The 21,143-nt window shown below is 42.5% G+C and overlaps 1 protein-coding gene and 1 long non-coding RNA gene across 6 annotated transcripts in view; both read right to left on the reverse strand.

The window, feature by feature from the left end:
- CLIP1 (CAP-Gly domain containing linker protein 1) overlaps positions 1–21,143 on the reverse strand; it is a 125,480-nt gene that overhangs the window by 68,810 nt on the left and 35,527 nt on the right. For all 5 annotated transcript variants that reach the window (XM_082355816.1, XM_082355815.1, XM_082355814.1 and 2 more), the window contains exons 3-4: positions 15,965–16,536; positions 1,881–2,005 (exon numbers count right to left, since the gene is read on the reverse strand). In XM_082355816.1, coding sequence (XP_082211942.1) covers positions 1,881–2,005; positions 15,965–16,536 — 697 coding nt within the window. The remainder of the gene's footprint in view (positions 1–1,880; positions 2,006–15,964; positions 16,537–21,143) is intronic.
- On the reverse strand, positions 16,734–21,136 carry LOC309611496. The gene is made up of 2 exons (XR_014234565.1): positions 17,961–21,136; positions 16,734–17,609 (listed from the first exon to the last, which is right to left on the reverse strand). It is a non-coding gene; the product is annotated as an uncharacterized lncRNA (long non-coding RNA).

The raw sequence follows: 21,143 nt of genomic DNA on the forward strand, positions 1-21,143 counted from the left end.
TTCATAAAACCTTGCCAAACAAAGGGCAAGAGAAATCAAACAAGCACCTAACTCTGGCAGGTTCACTCAAGTAAAGGTGGAGTAGTATCAACTGGTACTGACACTTGGAGATCTCACGACTCTAGTGAATTATAACATCTTAATATCAAGGATATCAATGATATGGCTTCAGAATCGCTGCAGCACTAAGATTTTTTTTAATCTCCTCAAGGCATTATTATTGTATTTGGTACATAAGACCTATACGCTTATAATCAGTCTGTAAACATTTTATAAGTAAAATGTTAACTACAACACTTTATACTACTAACAATAATGCATCAGAGACCACAACTGTGCCCAAGGCCTTCAAAGCACCTGAAGTGTGGGAAACGCCTCTTGCATTCATCTGCATGACTTAACTCCCACGCTATCCCTGGGAGGTGAGAGTGGGGTTATCCTCACAGTGGAATAGGTGTGCCTGCCGTCAGTTCTCTTGCCACAGGACGGAATCCTTGTCACCAGGTATAAAGACACATTTTGCGTTCTCATCCTAACAAGAGCAGCTTCCTTCTCCTCACTCCCCCTACGCTCCAACGCCCAGAAACTCATTCAGACGTTGACTGCTATCGAAGGGAGAGCAGCCAAAAGGATGATATAGTATTTCCTTTCTATTTTGAAAAATAAAATGAAAACACTATAGATGATACTATATTTGTAGAAACATGTCATTACACACTTGTCTAAATCCATAGAATGTATACCAAGAATAAACTGTAATATAAACTACAGACTTTGGGGGATAATGATGTGTCAATATAGGTTCATCAGCTGTAATAAATGGACCACTTGGGTGCAGGATGTTGATAATGGGGGAGGCTGTGCATGTGTGGGGCAGGGGGTAGAGGAGGGATATCTCTGTACCTTCCTCTCAATTCTGCTGTGAACCTAAAACTGCTCTAAAAAAAAAAAAAAGTCTTAAAAATAAATAGATAGGGCTTCCCTGGTGGTGCAGTGGTTCAGGATCCGCCTGCCAATGCAGGGGACACGGGTTCGAGCCCTGGTCCGGGAAGATCCCACATGCCGCAGAGCAACTAAGCCCGCGAGCCACAACTACTGAGCCTGTGTGCCATAACTACTGAAGCCCGTGCACCTAGAGCCCGTGCTCCGCAACAAGAGAAGCCACCGCAATGGGAAGCCCACGCACCACAACGAAGAGTAGCCCCCGCTCACCGCAACTAGAGAAAGCCGCGGGCAGCAACGTAGACCCAACATAGCCAAAAATAAATAAATAAAATAAATTCTAAAAATAAAATAAATAAATAGATAGATAGATAAATAAACCAAATGCTTGCTCAGAATCTATTCAGACGCATTGCACATATTACTAAAACGGTCAGTCAAAAGAAAGACTCTGATTCTAGTGGGGGGAAAAACCTGTAGATGAGTCTTAGGAAATAAAAGTGCAGCTCTTCAGAACACTCACGTCGGGGCTTCCCTGGTGGCGCAGTGGTTGAGAGTCTGCCTGCCAATGCAGGGGACACGGGTTCGAGCCCTGATCTGGGAAGATCCCACATGCCGCGGAGCAGCTGGGCCCGTGAGCCACAACTACTGAGCCTGCGCGTCTGGAGCTTGTGCTCCGCAACAAGAGAGGCCACGATAGTGAGAGGCCCGCGCACTGTGATGAAGAGTGGCCCCCGCTTGCCGCAAATGGAGAAAGCCCTCGCGCAGAAACGAAGACCCAACACAGCCATAAATAAATAAATTTTAAAAAAAAAGCAAACCTTTAAAAAAAAAAAAAAAAAAAACCACTCACATCCATTTTATTATACACGGTTGGTGGGATCGGCTTGAGCACCTTTACATGCAAGAGGGAGACGAGATTCCAACTGCAAACAAACCTTGTTCCAGCGACAGCCCCATCATTCTTCCCAAGAGGCTCATCCAACTCCACACCACACCACTCCCCCTTGGCGAAGTCTGTCTCCCCAAGAAACCGGACGACGCCAGCCTTCGTGCCACCAACCTGGAAGAAGAGAACGTTAAAAGGAAGAGATGAACATGATTACAGTTTCACAGCTTAATCCTTTGCAGTCGCAGCCAGTACTGTGTTCCATCATTTCTATAAGCAGCTCTTCTCTTAACCTCCTCTCCAACTCTTCAAAGAGTTCTCTCCAAAGGTTAGCAAAGTTCACCTGGGTGGCTTCTGTCGCCAGAGTGATCCGATACCTGAGATAGTCCAATAATGAAATCGCCTAGGTGATGTGCAGTCATCAACATTTAGTCGAATTAAAAAAATACCTTATTACTCCAGAGGGAGGTTCCTGCTTCAAAATAAATATTTGCTACAAAAATAAAACCCCTACGTCATTAAAGAAAAACAAAATTCATGCATAATCCACTGTAACAATTGCTGTGTTTATGTTCCCAAACTTCCTTTACATCATTATCCAGGTAAAGCAATAACACATACATATTAAAGACAAATACTCGGGCTTCCCTCGTGGCGCAGTGGTTGAGAGTCTGCCTGTCGATGCAGGGGACACGGGTTCGAGCCCTGGTCTGGGAGGATCCCACATGCCGCGGAGCAACTGGGCCCGTGAGCCACAATTACTGAGCCTGCACGTCTGGAGCCTGTGCTCCGCAACAAGAGAGGCCGCGATGGTGAGAGGCCCGCGCACCGCGATGAAGAGTGGTCCCCACTTGCCGCAACTAGAGAAAGCCCTCGCACAGAAACGAAGACCCAACACAGCCAAAAATATATAAATAAATTAATTAATTAAATAAAATTAAAAAAAAAAAAAAAAGACAAATACTCACACATCCACACACGTGAAATGTAAATTCTTTAAAATATTTAAGATATTGATATTTTCCGCCGTGAGGCTCTCCATTTCTTCACAACTATTAAAATGACTGTTCTTCACATTTTATTTTACGTGAACTGTTCAAAGCTGTGAATCTTTTTAAATGTCTCTTTGTCCCAGCTGTTGTTTGATATAACATGCAAACATTATTTCCAAAATTATCCCATCAGCATTTATTACTTCTTCCTTTGCCATTATTTTTCTACTTCAAATACTCATTTTATCATATTCTCTCTGACATGCACATAAGAACAGATCTGAGTCTTTTTACAGTTTCAAAAGTTCAATATCTGTGCTACTGCCCTGGAATTTTGATTACTGCTACTTCACAACCTGCATGATATTTCCTAGTGCTGGTTTCCCTTACTACTATTATTCTTCAGAATACTGCTTTTCTTACTTTTAGCTAAGCTTCTTTTTTTTTAATTTTTTGGCTGAGCCTCATGGCTCGCGGGGTCTTAGTTCCCCAACCAGGGCTCGAACCTGGGCCCCGGCAGTGAAAGCACAGAGTCCTAACCACTGGACCACCAGGGAATTCCCTCTTTTTCCTTAATTAAAAAAAATTCCCCAATTATACAAGAGGCGAGTCACCTCAGGCAATTAAGAACATTATGAACAAAAAATAAATGTTATTCCTGTAATCTCAACACCCAGGGACAGTCACTGCTGACATTTTGGTTCATTTTCCCTGCTATTTTAGGGCAGCTGTTTAATATCCACAGTACAGATGTATCACGATATGTACCTTACTCATTTTTCGTTTGGGATGTTCACCTTTTTCTTACTGATTAAAAAAGTAATTCTTTATAATGAATTAATTCTTGAATAGCGAATACATTCTCATGGTTAAAAAACTTTTAAATGTAAGTATGTATCCAGGGAAAAGCCTCTCTTACTAAACTCCTGTCCCTAACTCTCCAACCCTCCCCATCACAGGTAGCCACTGCTATTGATGTATAGTGTATCCTCCTCCCAGCATTTCTTTATGCATATAAAGGCAAATGCTGGGGCTTCCCTGGTGACGCAGTGGTTAGGAATCCGCCTGCCCATGCAGGGGACACAGGTTCAAGCCCTGGTCCGGGAGGATCCCACATGCCGCGGAGCAACTAAGCCTGTGCGCCACAACTACTGAGCCTGCGTGCCACAACTACTGAAGCCCGCGCGCCTAGAGCCTGTGCTCCTCAACAAGAGAAGCCACCGCAATGAGAAGCCGACGCACCGCAATGAAGAGTAGCCCCCACTCGCCGCAACTAGAGGAAGCCCACGCGCAGCAACGAAGACCCAACGCAGCCAAAAATAAATACATTTTTTAAAAAAATGAAACGTTAATTCATATTTTTACTCCTCCCTTTCATTTTTACACACAAAAAATGAGCTCTCTTGCACCTGTACTACCTGAGCTGCCCTGCACCTCGCTTTACTCCACATCAAGACACAGAAAACGCCCTCCTTGTGTTTACAATTGCACGTCATCCCACTATACGGATTCACTCCAGTTTATTAAATCAGCCTCCACTGGGGGACATTTAGGTTATGTAGGTTTATTGATTTAATAAATTTAAAAATCATTTTGGTTAATTAAAAAAAAAAAAGTCCAGTGGGATTGTGTTAAATGTAGATTTACCTTGGGAAGGTAACTTATTTTATCGATCTTCACAAGGAACCAGCTTTTCAGTCTTTCCTTTTTGTTTTTAATGTTCTCTATTTTATTTAATTCACTTTTTATCTCACTATTTCCTTTTTTCCCACTTCCTTGTGGTTTATTACTCTTTCCTTCCTAACTTCTTAAGACCAATACTAATTTGCTTTTTAATACCAAAGCTATTTGGTGCTAATTTTTCTCTGAATATAGTTTTCTATGAGTTTGGGATGATACACATTTCTTTCCAGCTCTATTTAAGCTTTGCTGAAGATGGAAAACGTTAAAGTCTCAAAGCTATATACTTTTCCTCTGAAAGACAAACTCTTTGTGAAACTGATTTAAGGAACCAAAGCAGTTACAGTTTAATTTACTCTAGGCAGGAGAGCGTGTGAACGGTGACAGAGGGCAGGCAGCCCCTGGACAGTTCAGAAACGTCCTGGTGTCATGACAGGTGTCACTGAGGAAAGATGGAGTTGGAGGCCGGAGAAAACTCCACGCAGGAACCGTTGTGTCCAGCACTGCAATCCACAGCGCACAGCAGGAGACACTCAACAAGCATTTGCTGAAGAAATGAAAGGTGACCTTCTCCGTAGGGAACTACACAGAAAAGACCATTTTTCCATGTAAACCAACAAAAGGAAAAAGACATCCAGTGGCTGAGGCTGAATTTGATGGCTCAGAAGAGAGCAAAGGAAGAAATATGCTAACACAGACTAAGTAAGCATGGGCTCCAAGTTGGACAAATTCAAATGCCAGCTCTGTCTATGAATTAGTCAAGTTGCTTAGTTTCTAAATCTTAGTTTCGGAACTTCCCTGGTGGTCCAGTGGTTAAGAATCTGCCTTTCAATGCAGAGGACGCAGGTTCGATCCCTGGTCGGGGAATTAAGATCCCACATGCCGCGGGGCAACTAAGCCTGCGTGCCACAACTAGAAAGAAGCCCTTGAGCCACAACAAAGAGCCTACGTGTTGCAGCTAAGACCCAATGCAGCCATAAATCAATCAGTCAATCTTAGCTTCCTCATAAGTAAAATGGCGATAATTACAGGATTGCTGTGAAGATTAAATAAAATAATCCACATAAAACTGTTTAGTCAGTGTCTGACAGATAGTGTGAGAGTCTGCTATATGTTAGCAGCCAGTGTGTCCATGCTAAGGAAAGTACTAGTTCTAGATCCGGCAAATTGGACTTTTTAGCACTCTTATTGGTAACCATGGAATGTATGAATAGTAACCTATATAAAATTGGCCTCTGTTTTCTCTGTCCTCTTACACACCTTTCAGAGCAGCAGACGAACCAGTATCACATGAGCAGAACACAGCACATTAGTTAAAGATGATGCAATCTTTCCAGATAATCTGTTGAATTCTTTGGGGGTGAGTCTCAGTTACTGTCATGACAATTGTTTTTCCAAGAGGCGTCTAACAGGCTGTGGGCAGTAAATTCTCCAAACAAACCATGGCTTCACTCAGATCAGAAGCTTTATAACAAATTACCACAAACAGATCAGCAACTTTTTCTCTAAATGCAGGTAACAGAACATACATCTACCCCGGAAAAAAAAAAAAAAAAAAAAAAAGCCATAAAGTTTGTTTCAAATGGATGATTACTAGTTCCTAGAATGGGCAGTTTTCTTATACTTTTTCTCTCACCTAACTTGAAATTCTTGACTCATATAACAGATAATATGCTTTCCTTTCCCCTGTAAAAGATCCTTAGTAATTATTCAAAATATCTTTAACACAGAAAGTCACATCCAAAAGCACTCACTTTTCTACTTAATCATTTTACAGTCAAATATTTTTCTAAGCATTTAAACATGATTTTATAAAGTTAAGTTTTACTTCTCATGTGTTCCAGAGAACCCAGAGTATTATAGTATGTGCATTTACATTAAGTATAAGCCACAATTTTCAAATCTATGTTTTAGGGGCAGATATCAGGATTTTTTTTTTAAAATATTTATTTATTTATTATTCATCTGGTTGCACTGGGTCTTAGTTGTGGCAGGCGGGCTCCTTAGTTGCAGCAGGCAGGTTCCTTAGTTGCAGCTCGCTGGCTCCTTAGCTGTGGCATGGGAACTCTTAGTTGTGGCACGCATGTGGGATCTAGTTCCCTGACCAGGGATCGAACCCAGGCCCCCTGCATTGGGAGTGCAGAGTCTTAACCACTACACCACCAGGGAAGTCCCAGATATCAAGATTGTTAAAGATAAAAAGTTTTACAACACTGAAACAAAGAACAAAAAAATGGATCCCTATGGCAAACACAAGTAACTACCATTCATTCTCTTTGCTTTCAGAATATATATATATAACTCATAACACTGTGGTCAACCTAAGTCAAAGTTAGAAGTCACTACTGGAGACCAAATTAATTTAAACTAGAAACTCAGCTAAAGGAAAACCTAGCTGTGCTCAGGCTTTAGCAAATCTCACGTTTTTAAGTTCTCATTCATTCATTCAATATATATATCCTGAGTGCTTGGGCCCTTAGGATACAAATATAAACAGAATACAGTGTTGGCCACTGACAGAAAAATTCAAGCAAATATTTCTAGTGAAAAGTGATAAGCACTTTAAGAGGTTTCTACAAAATGCTGTGGGAACAGAGACAGACACCCTTCTTGTAAACTCTTTGGAAAAATAAGAACACTGATAAATTCTGCTGGGGACTTCCCTGGTGGTCCAGTGGCTAAGACTTCACGCTCCCAATGCAAGGGGCCCGGGTTCCATCCCTGGTCAGGGAATTAGATCCCACATGTCACAACTAACAGCCCGTGTGCCACAACTAAGGACTCCACATGCTACAACTAAAAAAGATCCTGTGTACTGCAACTGAGACCTGGCGCAGCCAAATAAATAAATAACTAAATATTAAAAAAGAAAAAATTCTGCTGGGCTGATGAATGGGTCCACAAACAGGAAAAAGGAAACCTTTCATCCTCTCTCAACTCTCCCATCTAGTCATCAAATCTCAAACAAGTCATTTAACCCCACTGTGCCTCAATTTATAAAAAGCTATAAAATGTCCAGTGAGTGGTAATGAGGGACTGTTCCACGGGGGTTTCGTGAGCTACTGAATTTTGTGAGGTGGCTTCTCATCTGCCATATTGTAAGTTAAGCAGCTTAATTTAAAAAGGTAAATATGGCTAATTGGTATTTACCGATACAAATTTAGCCCTGACTTAAAACTTAATCACCTGTGAGATGATGATGGCCATATTTTATACTACCTCAACTAGAGAGCAATCCAGCTTAGGGCAGCTCCACTGGGCAACTCCTGCAAGAAAGCTAAGATCCGCCTGGCCCGGTCTTTATCCACGGGTCCTAATTGCATCTCGTCATACTTTACAATGTTACTCCTCTCCTTTAAGGGTATAATGTGACAACAGTATTTAAAACCCTCTGATTCTTTTGACAATATTTTATGAATGCCTACTGTGTGCCAGGCACTGCTCTAAGTACTGGGGAAAAGATGGTGAACGAGACAGAAAGTTTCCAGACTCTCATGGAGCCTAAATTCTGGTCAGGGGGAGATGGGCAATGAACAAATAAATAAATGAAAAGATCATTTTAAATACATAGAGGGGGACTTCCCTGGTGGCGCAGTGGTTAAGAATGTTAAGTGGTTAAGAATCTGGACACAGGTTCGAGCCCTAGTCCAGGAAGATCCCACATGCTGTGGAGCAACTAAGCCCGCGAGCCACAACTACTGAGCCTGTGCACCACAACTACTGAAGCCCGCGCGCCTAGAGCCCGTGCTCTGCAACAAGAGAAGCCACCACATGAAAAGCCCACGCACCGCAACAAAGAGTAGCCCCCGCCTGCCGCAACTAGAGAAAGCCCACGCACAGCAACGAAGACCCAACGCAGCCAAAAATTAATTAATTAATTAATTAAACTATTGCTATTAAAACAAAAGACCCGACACAGCCATAAAAGAAAAATAAATAAATAATAAATAAATCTTTTTAAAAATCCATTTGTAACTGTTTAAACATTTAATAGGAACCAAAAAAAAAAAAAAAAAGAACCCCTACTAGCCCTGAGGTTGATAAAAGAGAATATTTAATTGCCAGAGTCACATTCTTTTAAAGCACTGAGATCAAAAAGTACCCCACTTGACCAAAACGGTATTAGCAAAGTTTGCTTTTCTAATCTATATGTTTCAGAAGCTACAAAGAGTCTCAGCCTCAAGATATTTTTGTAATTATGCTTAAAGAATTCACAGAAGCAGTATTAAAAGTTAGAAGATGTGATCTAGCAACAGGCATTCCAACATTAGACTCTGGCCTGGACAGTGGTCAGACTTTCCTCTCTTCAAGTCCCAAAGCTAGACAGCGTAAGCTGCCTCCTCAAGAGCCTACACAAAGTCCTCAAGGCAGAGATACCAGCTTTGACATGTCTGGTGTAAAGATACTGGCTTAGGTTTGCAAAAAGAACCTAATTTCACACCGATCAGCCAGTGCCCAGGTACTGAGCCCCGTAGAAAACCCCCAGCGCTGTGAAAACAGCACTGGTGTAGGCAGACAGGGCACCACCACACAGGAGAACAGCGTGATGAGATCCACGTGTCAGGCGCATCACTCCGTAATTGTGTGAAGACCAGAACCCAGGAGAGACGAGGCTAGCAACATGGACAGCAGGCTGGGGGTCCAGGTGAAGAGGTGACGGCTTAATTCAAGGCAGCGCAGGACAATGGGGCTGGAGAGAGGAGGATGGGTCGTAAAACCGAAGACATGAAATCCAATGGGCAGATGGATGAGTTTATGCATTCCCAAGCCTCAAGAGTGAAAATGGCAAAAGCACACGAATCCTACCCTCTCACAGCTGAAAGCAGTGAGCAGGAAGAGGAACACTGCTATCAGCTATGACCTAAGAAGTGGCTCTACTGAACCCGGCTGTGTGCAGAGAGGAGGAAGCTGCCGAATCTCGCTTCTCATCAACAGTGTGATTCTCTGCGTTCCTTCCCAGACAGCCCTACAAGGCTATGCTGAGTAAGATTTAAGGCTTATGGAAATTGAAAATGAAAATAAAAAAAAAAAAAAGTAAAACTAAAATCAGAAAAAATGATTCAAATCTGCAGCAATCCTCACTGCAAAGGAATTAGGCTAAGACTGTGGTGCTGGAAAAGATCTCAACATTCAGCCAAGGTGTCCAGAAAGAGTTAACATAATGTGAACATCTGGAGTCTTCTCAACCTTGGGCCATACGAAATAACAGATCCTTCTACTAACAACTACTCTGTCAGCAATCAAGGGAAGGAGAGGTCACTGTGTAAAGAACAGCTTCCCTAGAGCTCAAACACCCCACCCAAAAAGAGCCCAAGAACCCCCCAGGTAGATGATGAACAAACACCCAATATGAGAGCAATATCACAACCAGACTTGTAGATTTGGGGGTTATAAGTCACTGGTAAGAAGACTGAGAAAAATAGAAGAAATCAAATTATCACAAAGGGCATACTTGTACACACTTTGTGGGAACATAAAATGGTAACAGCTTTTTGGACTGTACTTTGGCAATATTTATTATGATTTAAAATATTTATATATTCTTTGACTCAGAAATTTCATTTCTAGGGAAAAAAGGCTGGGAGCAATCTAAATGTCTATGATTAAATTAGGTGCCCCAAACAGTGTGATACCAAACAGCAGCTTATTATTTTAAATGAAGAGTTGTATTTACTAGCATAGAAATGCCCCAAATCTATCAAAGTATACTGTAAAATGGTGTGTATATAATATGACCCCACTATATGTGTTTGTTTTAAATTTACATGTTATAATAAGTCTCACAAATAATGCTGAACAAATGAAGACACACAGAAAAGTACATACTAAATGAACTGTAGTTATTTAGACTCAAACACAAGCAAAATAACTTATAAATAAGATTTTTTTTTAAAATCACAGGAAGATGTTTTTCCCTTTCGCAGCATCCAAAAGACCTACAGATTTACACTATAGGATTCTTAGTTTAAGAGCCCTGGGAGCAGCTCGTAGAAAGATAAAGCTTGTCACTTTAAAAACAAAAGCCTAAAAAGTCTCCTTCTCATACTTGGTCATAAGCTAAGAATTCAGCATAGAACATACAGTACCGGACATGGAGACAACCATGTTGAAACAGAACGGCTGGAAGTCAGTCAAGTTCTCGAGAACCTGACATCACATCCCTGAAATAGTGCATTACACCCGAAAATGCAGCAAGACCATCTCAAAAACATTCAGAGTAATTGGTCATCCCAGGGATTCCCAGTCTGGAAAGAGGTGAGTCTCTGAGAGTCAGCTGAACCGCTGCGTCGGCCCAAAGCAGCTCATGCCACAAGACAGATGAAAGCAATCTTCAGCTAAGGAGATCTGTGGAATATTCGTGAGGACAAATGGGAAAACAGAAGGTCCAGAGAGAGATGGGAAGGAGGCAGGTGGGTTTGTTACAAGCAGCTCCAACTGACCCTCCTTGACCCAGCTCATCCACCCCACTGAGGACCACGAGCGTGGAGGGGGCGAGGACAGGCTTCCCCAGGCCCTGACTGCCTCCCCCAAGATGGAAGTGCCCAATACAGTCATAGCTCAGGAGCTCCCACCTCGACCTTCAAGAGGTCATTGAGCTAAACCTCACACCTGACGCAGAAATCCGCTTTCCTGCTCTTCCCGCGATGACAGCAAGAACTGGAGAGAGCTGCGTGGAGAAGGCAGCCTCCACTCCTGCCCTCTCTGCGCTCGTTCCACGTGGAAGGCGCCACGAGGGCGCTGGGGGCGGGACTGGGAATATTCTATACTGCTCCTCACATAACAGTGACCTAACGAACTTAGTTCTATTGGAATTTTTTTACTGAAGCATAACTGACTTACAATGTCACATTGGTTCAGGAGTGCAACGTGGGGACCTGATTCATATGTTACGAAATGATCACCAGGAAAATTCTAGTAACTGTCTATCACCATACAAAGTTATTACAGTATTATTGACTACCTTCCCTATGCTGTACATGACATCCCTGTGACTTACTTATTTTATAACTGGAGGTTTGTACCTCTTAATCCCCTTCACCTAATTCGCCCACTCCCCCCCATCCCCCTCTGGCAGAACCAGTTTGTTCTCTGTATCCATGGTTGAGTCTGTTTCTGTTTCACTATGTGTGTTGGTTTGTTTCATTTTTTTAGATTCCACATATACAAGGAAAATCATATGATATTTGCCTTTCCTCTGACTTATTTCACTTAGCATAATACCCTCTAGGTCCATCCATGTTGTTGCCAATGGCAAGATTTCATTCTTTTTTATGGCTGAGTAATATTCCATTGTATATATATACCACATCTTTACCCACTCATCCACTGATGTACATTTAGGTTGCCAACAGAAGTTTTCTTTAATTAGGAGAACTCCAATCAAATATTTCAGATTTCTAAATCTAATTCCCTTTATACATGAATTTTGAAGTAAAAATGTTTTACATTCCTAAATCAAAGATTTCTATTAAACAAGGCAGCACATTAAAGTAGAAAAAACATATTAACTGGGAACAAGAGGCCATAATGATATGTGTACACATACATCACATACGACCTGAGGCAAGTTGCATTTGTTCTCTGGGCTTCAGTATTCTAAGCAAAAAGAGGCATTTGTTGATCTCAAAGAGCCTTTCCAGATCTAAAATACTGTGATTCTAAGGTACTCCTTTAATTTCTCCTAGAAATACTAACCAAAACAGTAAATAATTTTACTGCCTCTAAAAACACTCTCATTAGACTTAACACTTAGAGATTCAAATTCTGTTCCAAGTATGCTAGTTTTGCACATGTAATTAAAATTTTCCTACAAATACACCCTTCAAGCCTCTACAAACCAACCTGCATCTGCAGATTCTCCTCCTTCCTTACTATAAAAATGGAGGAAATCTCCGTGCGTCTCAATCGAAGGCAAAGCAATCCCTGTGGTGTGCGCCCGGGGTGCCACCTCTTCCCAGGACCCTCATCCCAACACTGATCCCCCCCGCCCCAACTGTATCTGCACCGTTCCTCTGGTCCAGATCATTTTAGGCAGGATGCAAACACCCCAGACTCTGCCATCTTTAGAAAACACCTTCCCTAGATCCAACACTCCTCCAGCACCAGCCTGACAGCTCTACTCTCCTTCAACATCCAACTTCTTCAAAGAACGGTCACCCCAAATCCACTTTCAACCACCTCTGATCTATTCTTTACGAAGCAGCTGGAGCGATCTTTCCAAACTACAAATCTAATCACATCACTTATCACTCTTGTTGCTCCTAAGGTCAAAATCAAAATCCTTAACATGGCCTAAACTTACAGGCCCTATGTCACCAGTCCCTGCAGACACCACCTAGTGAATGAGTCTCATCTCCTACCCCTATGGGCTCCTCCGCCTGTGGGGAATGACACTGGCCACTTCCCCAAACGTGCCAACTCCCTCCCATCTGGGGAGTTTGCCAATCCCTCTGCTAGAACGTTCCCTCTTACCACTACCATTGCTCTGCCTGGTCAATTCCTACTCTCCTTCAGGTCCACTTTAATCCTTACATCCTCATGGAAGCCTTTTGTTGTAAGCTAAACCATCCGGACCTTGTCATTTTGTCTGTTTTATCAGCCAAGCAGCACAATACTTGACTAGTAATTTAATCAACTGTTTCTTACTCTGGTGGAAAAGGAGAGCTACTTGTTTTGAAAGCGTGCCATACGTTATCCATTTCATTTACAGCTAAGCACTTAGAATGGAACTGCATATAACCTGTAGTCTAATCTACAAAGCTGTCCTGTGCTAAGGTAACAGGTTTCTGATTTAACCAAAGCTTACTAGATAAATAAGTACCATAAGTCTTAAATATTTTTAGGCCCTTTGATCTAGTAATTCCACCACTATAAATTTATCCTAGGAAAGTAAGAGAGATACACACAAAAAATTTTAAATGGCATTCATGGCAGCAATATCTATACAGTAAAAAGTGGAGGAGAGGGGAGGGGAAGTAAACATCAGTAAAAATGAAAAGAAGAGTAAGCATCAAAAAACCTTCACTGCAACAGTGGTTAGGATACGTGCTCTCACTGCCGAGGGCCCGGGTTCAATCCCTGGTGGTGGAACTAAAATCCCACAAGCCGCTCAGCGTGGTTTAAAAAAAACAAAACAAAAAAAAATTGGTATAGCAAGTGAGTATGAGATTGAGCCGCAGAGCACTGCCATACTGAAATGATGCTCTAAGTTCTGAAGCATCAACTGCTAAAACTCATGACTATTATAACCAGAAGAAGGAACCTACTGACCTTGAAACTAAGAGATCCAGAAGGACCCCCTTGAAGGTAACAGGTATCAAAGGGTTCCCACAGGTGCATGGGGCCTTCTAGATTCATGATGCTACAGGACTGGGAGACAGAAGTCCCAAGTTCTAAATCTAAAACCTATAGTGAACGCACTATTTGACTACAGGGAGTCACTTCCTTTTTCGGGGCTTAAGTTTCCTCATCTGTAGGACAAAAAAATCACAAAAACTTCCAATTTCAAAATTATACTATCAATCATCAGCTCGACATAACAGGTTCTGGAGTAAAAATACCTACATTTAAATTGCAGAAGCACCACTCTTCAGGTTGTATGACCTTGGGCAAGCGATTGTACTTCTTAGAACCTCTGTTTCCTCACCAATTCTATGGGGGCTACTCCATATACTGCTGACACATTAAACGAGATGCACGGGACATTCTAAAGGCTAACAGCCATTCTTTTTTTCCCATTATATTACTGTAAGCCTCCAAGACTGATGGAATTTTTACGGATACAAAGGAAACTGAAGAGCACAGGGTCAAAGACTTCAGACAAACGTCATGCCTTGAACTGAACTGACCAAAGTGTTGAAAAAGTCAGAGAATAGCTTTAAATTTTCATCAGTGAGAAAAACAGCTACCATTTCTTGGGAATTCTCTGGCGGTCCAGTGGTTAGGACTCGGTGCTTTCACTGCCGAGGGCCTAGGATTGAAATCCCTGGTCAGGGAACTAAGATTCCACAAGCCGCATGGTGTGGCCAATAAATAAATAAATAAATAAATAAATAAATAAGTGAGGTTCTGCTGTTTAAAAAAAAAAAAAAAAAAAGCTACCTTTTCTTGAGTGTTGACTGGATACCAGGCACTGCTAAGAATGTTATATGCATCATCTAATTTAATCCTCACAACAATGTTAGATGTTAGCACTATTATTCAACCTCATTTTCATAGATGAGAAAACTAAGAAGTTAAATAACTTGCTGAGGTCACAAAGGCAGAGCTGGACTCAGCTTGTGTTTTTAGCACTGCTACACTGCCTCTCATTTAAAACAAACAAAAAGGGGCTTCCCTGGTGGCGCAGTGGTTGAGAATCTGCCTGCCAATGCAGGGGACACGGGTTCGAGCCCTGGCCTGGGAAGATCCCACATGCCACGGAGCAACTGGGCCCGTGAGCCACAATTACTGAGCCTGCGCGTCTGGAGCCTGTGCTCCGCAACAAGAGAGGCTGCGATAGTGAGAGGCCCGCGCACCGCGATGAAGAGTGGTCCCCACTTGCCGCACTAGAGGAAGCCCTCGCACAGAAACGAAGACCCAACACAGCCATAAATAAATAAATTAATTAAATAATTAAAAAAAAAAAAAAAAAAGAATAAATCAGTCACTGTGTCATTCAGGGGTTCTAGAATGTACAGCATGTAGACCTTATACATTGTTTCCTGCTTATTAGTAAAAAAAAAAAAAAGAAACTACAGTACATTTCCTTTTTTTTCTTAATATTTATTTATTTATTTATTTGGCTGCGTCGGGTCTTAGCTGCCACGCACAGTCTTCTCTCTAGTTGTGGCGCGCAGGTTCCAGAGCGCACGGACTTGGTTGCCCCTCAGCACGTGGGACCTCAGTTCCCAGACCAGGGATCAACCCGCGTCTCCTGCATTGGAAGGTGGATTCTTAACCACTGGACCACCAGGGAAGTCCCTCCTTTCTTTTCCTAGACCTAAACCTGATCATTTAAAAGGCAGCGAAATTCTGAAATAACATCCTGTGATCTCTGAGTTTTCCAAGACACTCAAAGAAACAGGATCTCATATTTACCAACACACTATCCTTAAATCAAAAATTAAAAACCAGAAAGAAAGAAAAAAACCTTTGTTAAAAACATCTAAGTCCACCTCTCAGCTTGTTTTGTCAAGTAAAGTTACCTTAATATTTACAAGCTAAAAACTCAATATTCTTCTGACTAAACTGGAAGATAAAACTAGAGTCGATCCCTGCAAACCTACCCTTATACTACACGCAAACTACGTAGCCAGTTTCTAATCTGTTGTATATTTACACATAAACGGAACCAGAAAAGCTGATTACTTTCTCTATAAATGAATGGTCATCCCTACAGAACAGATTCTGAGCCCGCATGTGTGTATTTCAACCCCTCACTCAGGTCAACATAACGACCTTGGAAGGTTTATGGACTCACCAATACTCGGTCTCCAATTTTGAGCTCTCTTTCTCCTTTCTTGATTGAGCCGGCCTCCGAAAGGTTGGAAATAGATTCACTGGTGGTTTTTGTAAGGTTGCTGATCTGAGACGTAGCTGAAGGTTCCTTTGCAGTAGGCTGGGGCAATTTATGGGGAATATTTGAGGGGGTGGCTGGGGAAGAGGACACCATGCTGGCTGTCGAAGTGGACAGAGGCGAAGTCGCTCTGGAAGCATGAGTTGTCTGCAGGCCGTCGGCTTCATCTTCTGCCTGCACCTTCCTCGTCAACTTTGAAGGTCGGGTGAATATGCCCTTTAAAGGCTCACACTGGAAATACCGAATTCCTGCCACTGAACCATCGTTCTTGCCTATGGGTTCATCTAAAACGATCCCGGCCCATTGGCCTGGTGCAAACTGGGTTTCTCCCAGGAACTGGATAAATCCAGGCTTATTCCCATTCACCCAAACTCGCTCCCCAACTCGAAAATCATCCACAAACTCCTCTTGTGTCTCAGCAGACGGAGTGCTTGATGCTTTTTCACTGGATATTGTTTTTTCTATTGGAGCTGCAACTGAAAACAGAGAAGAAAGGATCAGAAAAGATTCGATTTCATATTTAAGCAGACAACCCCTAAGTTAAAAGGAAAATAAACTAGAGAAAGGGCCAAAAGCAACAGAAGTAGCCACAACTCTTCAAGAGGTGCTCTGTTTATCTTTCTTCTTCTTTTTCCTTCCTTTTTTTTTTTTTTTTTTTTAGCAAGGAGGCAAAAAGTACTTGACCCATCACTATCATTTTCTTTTTTTTTTTAATTAATTAACTTATTTATTTATTTTGGCCGCGTTGGGTCTTCATTGCTGCACACGGGCTTTCTCTAGTTGCGGCGAGCAGGGGCTACTCTTCATTGCAGTGCACAGGCTTCTCATTGCGGTGGCTTCTCTTGTTGCGGAGTACGGACTCTAGGCACGCCGGCTTCAGTAGTTGTGGCGCACGGGCTTAGTTGCTCTGTGGCATGTGGGATCTTCCTGGACCAGGGCTTGAACCCGTGTCCCCTGCATTGGCAGGCAGATCCTTACCACTGTACTACCAGGGAAGTCCCGCATCACTACCATTTTCAATGCTGTCAAAACTCAGTGAGCTGATAAGACTTAGTCCTTATCTGCAATTAAGACTGGAAGAAGTCAAAATTGAGAAAAAAAAAAGTAGTCCTTTTCCCAGAATTCATAATATAGGTCTGATTTCATTCTTCACCCTGTATCCTGCACATCATGAGCAAATGCCCGTTCGGACCCACTGAGATGGGCTCTGTTCCCCCATTTGAGTGGTCAGGTAAAGCTGACAGGACTAGGCCCATTTAACCACACACATGCGCAATTAACTTGATGCAGGAGGGGATTCAGTGCCGCAGTCCCTACCATCATTATTCCAAGACTATTCCTTTGCTGGCAGAAATGGAAATCACAGCAGGGAAGAAAAGAGAGCACCTGGCCCGACTCCCTGTAAAGGCAAGACGACTTGGCAAACTCTACCCTACGGTAAAGACAGAGTTAAATTCTGCCAGGAATGTGACATTTACACTGGAAGTACATTCACGCGTTCACCTGGCAAGCGTTTATTAAATATTCAGCGTGAACTGGCAAAGAGAGCCTGAATTCTTTTTTTTTTTTTATATAAATTTATTTATTTATTTATTTATTTATTTATTTATTTATTTATTTATTTATTTATATTTGGCTGTGTTGGGTCTTCGTTTCTGTGAGAGGGCTTTCTCCAGTTGCGGAGAGTGGGGGCCTCTCTTCATCGCGGTGCGCGGGCCTCTCACTGTCGCGGCCTCTCCCCTTGCGGAGCACAGGCTCCAGACGCGCAGGCTCAGTAGTTGTGGCTCACGGGCCCAGTTGCTCCGCGGCATGTGGGATCTTCCCAGACCAGGGCTCGAACCCGTGTCCCCTGCATTGGCAGGCAGACTCTCAACCACTGCGCCACCAGGGAAGCCCGAGCCTGAATTCTTAATGTCTGCCATTTACTGGGCATATCGTGATCTTAGGATGTTCCGTGACCTCTCTTGAGTTTAGTTTTTTCATCTGTAAAAGGGGAAAGCAGTAATATCTATCTTGAGGGCTTTTTTTCTTCGAATGAGGATTAAATGAAATAATGTATTTATCCACGTTATGCATCTTTCTTGAGTTCCTACCACTCCGGAACTAGTCCCAGGCATTGTTCTTCACCAGGGACAAAGCAAGACAGCACAGTCCATGCCTTCATAGAGCTCAAGAGTCTAGCGGCGGAGAAGCAGACAGTCAAGGCACACACCAGGTAACTTCAGGTGGTCTAAGTGCTGTGAAGGAGACAGTGCCTCTGGGCAGAGCAGTCAGGGAAGGCCTCCTGGAGGAGGTGATACCTAGTCTGAGGCCTGATCGACAGGACTGAATCACGCAGACTGGGGAGCAGAGTGGCCCAGCTGAGCGAGAGTGGGTGCTGAACATCTCTTTAACCGACACAGAAAGGGGGACTGTGGAGTTTCCATTTGTGGAGGGTTTTTTTGCTTGTTTGTTTGTTTGTTTAGAAGACAGTGGATGCTCTCAGATAGAACAGATAATAAATAATCTGCCGAAGACAGGGGCCAGTTTTTTTTTAGCATCAGTTCTGGCTTTGTACATCAACAGTTACTCTTCACAGAGTGCTGCAAGCATGAATTTCTGAAAAACAATGTTCATAAAAGTTTCTTGAATTCCTTGGCAATTACTTCCTTTTAAGCGTGTAAGTTTTAGTATTAATAAGCTGCTTTAATCTTAATTTCAAAAAACCTAATGTGTGCCAAGTAACACTGGAGAAACCAAGTTGAATTACTCATGATCCCTGCACTCAAGGACTTCAAGTGCTAAAAGGTATGCACGAAAAATACTAAAAGTGAAAAAGATAATGCTAACAGGGGTAAATATAACAGTGGAAGGCTTTAGAGAAGGGTTGGCATTTGAAGGGGTCTTAAAAGAGGAAGGATTTTGAGGAGAAGGGGATGCCAATTTTGACTGACTTCCCCAAGGCTAAATAGTCCTTAAATAAACCCATTTCTTCACAGTCCTTTGCTTTATCAGTAAAGCTTTCCTCTAAGATGTTGTTACCGAGTCTAAGCTCGTACTACTCACCACACAACAGGCAGATAACCAAGAGACGAATTGTTGGGGCAAAGAATAACGACTTTATTCGGAAAGCCAGCAGACCGACAAGATGGTGGCCTCGGGCCCCAAAGAACCATCCTGCCTGAGTTAGAATTCGGGCTCCTTTTATACTAAAAGGGGAGGGAGTAAAGTCAAACACTTCCTGGTTCTCATCAGCCTCCGGAGGGCATGGGTTAATTCCTTCCTCCCTGCAGTCATTCACAGGTGGGCCTGGCCAGGATGTTTCCTGTGAGCTGAACAAAGGTATTTTAGCTTAATGCTCAGTATCTGGGAAGCAGGGTTCCAAGAGATGGGCCATTATGTATAATTTAAACTTACAGGCAACATCCCTTTAGTGAGTAACTTGTAATAGAATACAAAAGGTTCTTCCCTATTACAATGTTTTATGGCCTCTCTGAAAAGAACCGGGTTTTATCCTGATACATAAAATGTAAATAACTCAGGATCTCCAATGAGTCAACACATATTTACTGAGCTCCTGTTACATGCCAGGCAATTTTCTAGGTGTGTGGATGGAATACAGCAGTGAAAAAAAAAGAAAAAAAGAGCAAACACAAAGATCCCTTCCCTCAAGGAAGACCAATGAATGTCTTTATGGAAGAACTTGAAGAAACAATGTTGTACTTAATAGATTATGGTGGGCACCTGTCTGGAAAGGCTGAAAACATAAGATCTAATAGTATACAAATCACATAAAAGATGGTAAAAGCAAGCATCAGATGCTTCTCTCCTGCCTCTCTTACTAAAGACCTTAGGTGATCATTATGGGATGGAAATGGAAATGCTGAAGGAGGAGATGGAGAACTGATGAGAAACAGGTTGTTAAAGATAATAAAAGACACAAGTTCATCTATAAAATGGGGAAGGTTTTCCCTCATGAGCCAGACTTGAGCTACTGTACTACCTGCTCCCTTGATGATGATGGCCAATTTCAGGTCAATGACTGTCATCATATCTTTTCTTTTTTTTAAAATAAATTTATTTATTTTATTTATTTATTTTTGGCTATGTTGGGTCTTCGTTGCTGCGTGCAGGCTTTCTCTAGTTGCGGCGAGCAGGGGCTACTCTTTGTTGCGGTGCGCGGGCTTCTCATTGCAGTGGCTTCTCTCGTTGTGAAGCATGGGCTCTAGGCGCGCGGGCTTCAGTAGTTGCGGCACACGGGCTCAGTAGTTGTGGCTTGCGGGCTCTAGAGCACAGGCTCAGTAGTTGCGGCACACGGGCTTAGTTGCTCCATAGCATGTGGGATCTTCCCAGACCAGGGCTCGAACCCGTGTCCCCTGCATTGGCAGGCGGATTCTCAACCACTGCGCCACCAGGGAAGCCCTGTCATCATATCTTTTAAGCCAGATTAGTCTTTGTTTTCTCTATCTATCCCTAAACCCCAAGAGAAAGGTCCTGATGAGTTCAGGAAGACACGTGGGCAGAAAAACTGAAGAAACACTTTAACACTGTAAGGCTCAAACACTGAAATTAACTTGACAACTATTTCAGAACCTTACGCTGAATCGATGAAATAGACTCTTCACTGATTAAGTCTACTAAATATAAAATTCTATGTCTTTTTTTTTTTTTAATTTATTTATTATTATTATTTTTTTGGCTGTGTTGGGTCTTAGTTTCTGTGCGAGGGCTGTCTCTAGTTGTGGCAAGCGGGGGCCACTCTTCATCGCGGTGCGCGGGCCTCTCACTGTCGCGGCCTCTCTTGTTGCGGAGCACAGGCTCCAGATGCGCAGGCTCAGTAATTGTGGCTCACGGGCCCAGTTGCTCCGCGGCATGTGGGATCTTCCCAGACCAGGGCTCGAACTCGTGTGCCCTGCATTGGCAGGCAGATTCTCAACCACTGTGCCACCAGGGAAGCCCATAAAGTTCTATGTCTTCTAATTGAAACTTTCTCAAGTATTTTCAACAATATGAAGTTTTATAAGATTGTCTTTTTAAATTTTTCAAATAGAAGTCTTCACATAGGATGAAAAACTTGCTATTAAGGAGAAACATAAAGCATTAC

Source organism: Balaenoptera borealis (assembly GCF_965194805.1).
Source record: "Balaenoptera borealis genome assembly, chromosome: 14".
Classification (NCBI taxonomy): Eukaryota; Metazoa; Chordata; class Mammalia; order Artiodactyla; family Balaenopteridae; genus Balaenoptera; species Balaenoptera borealis.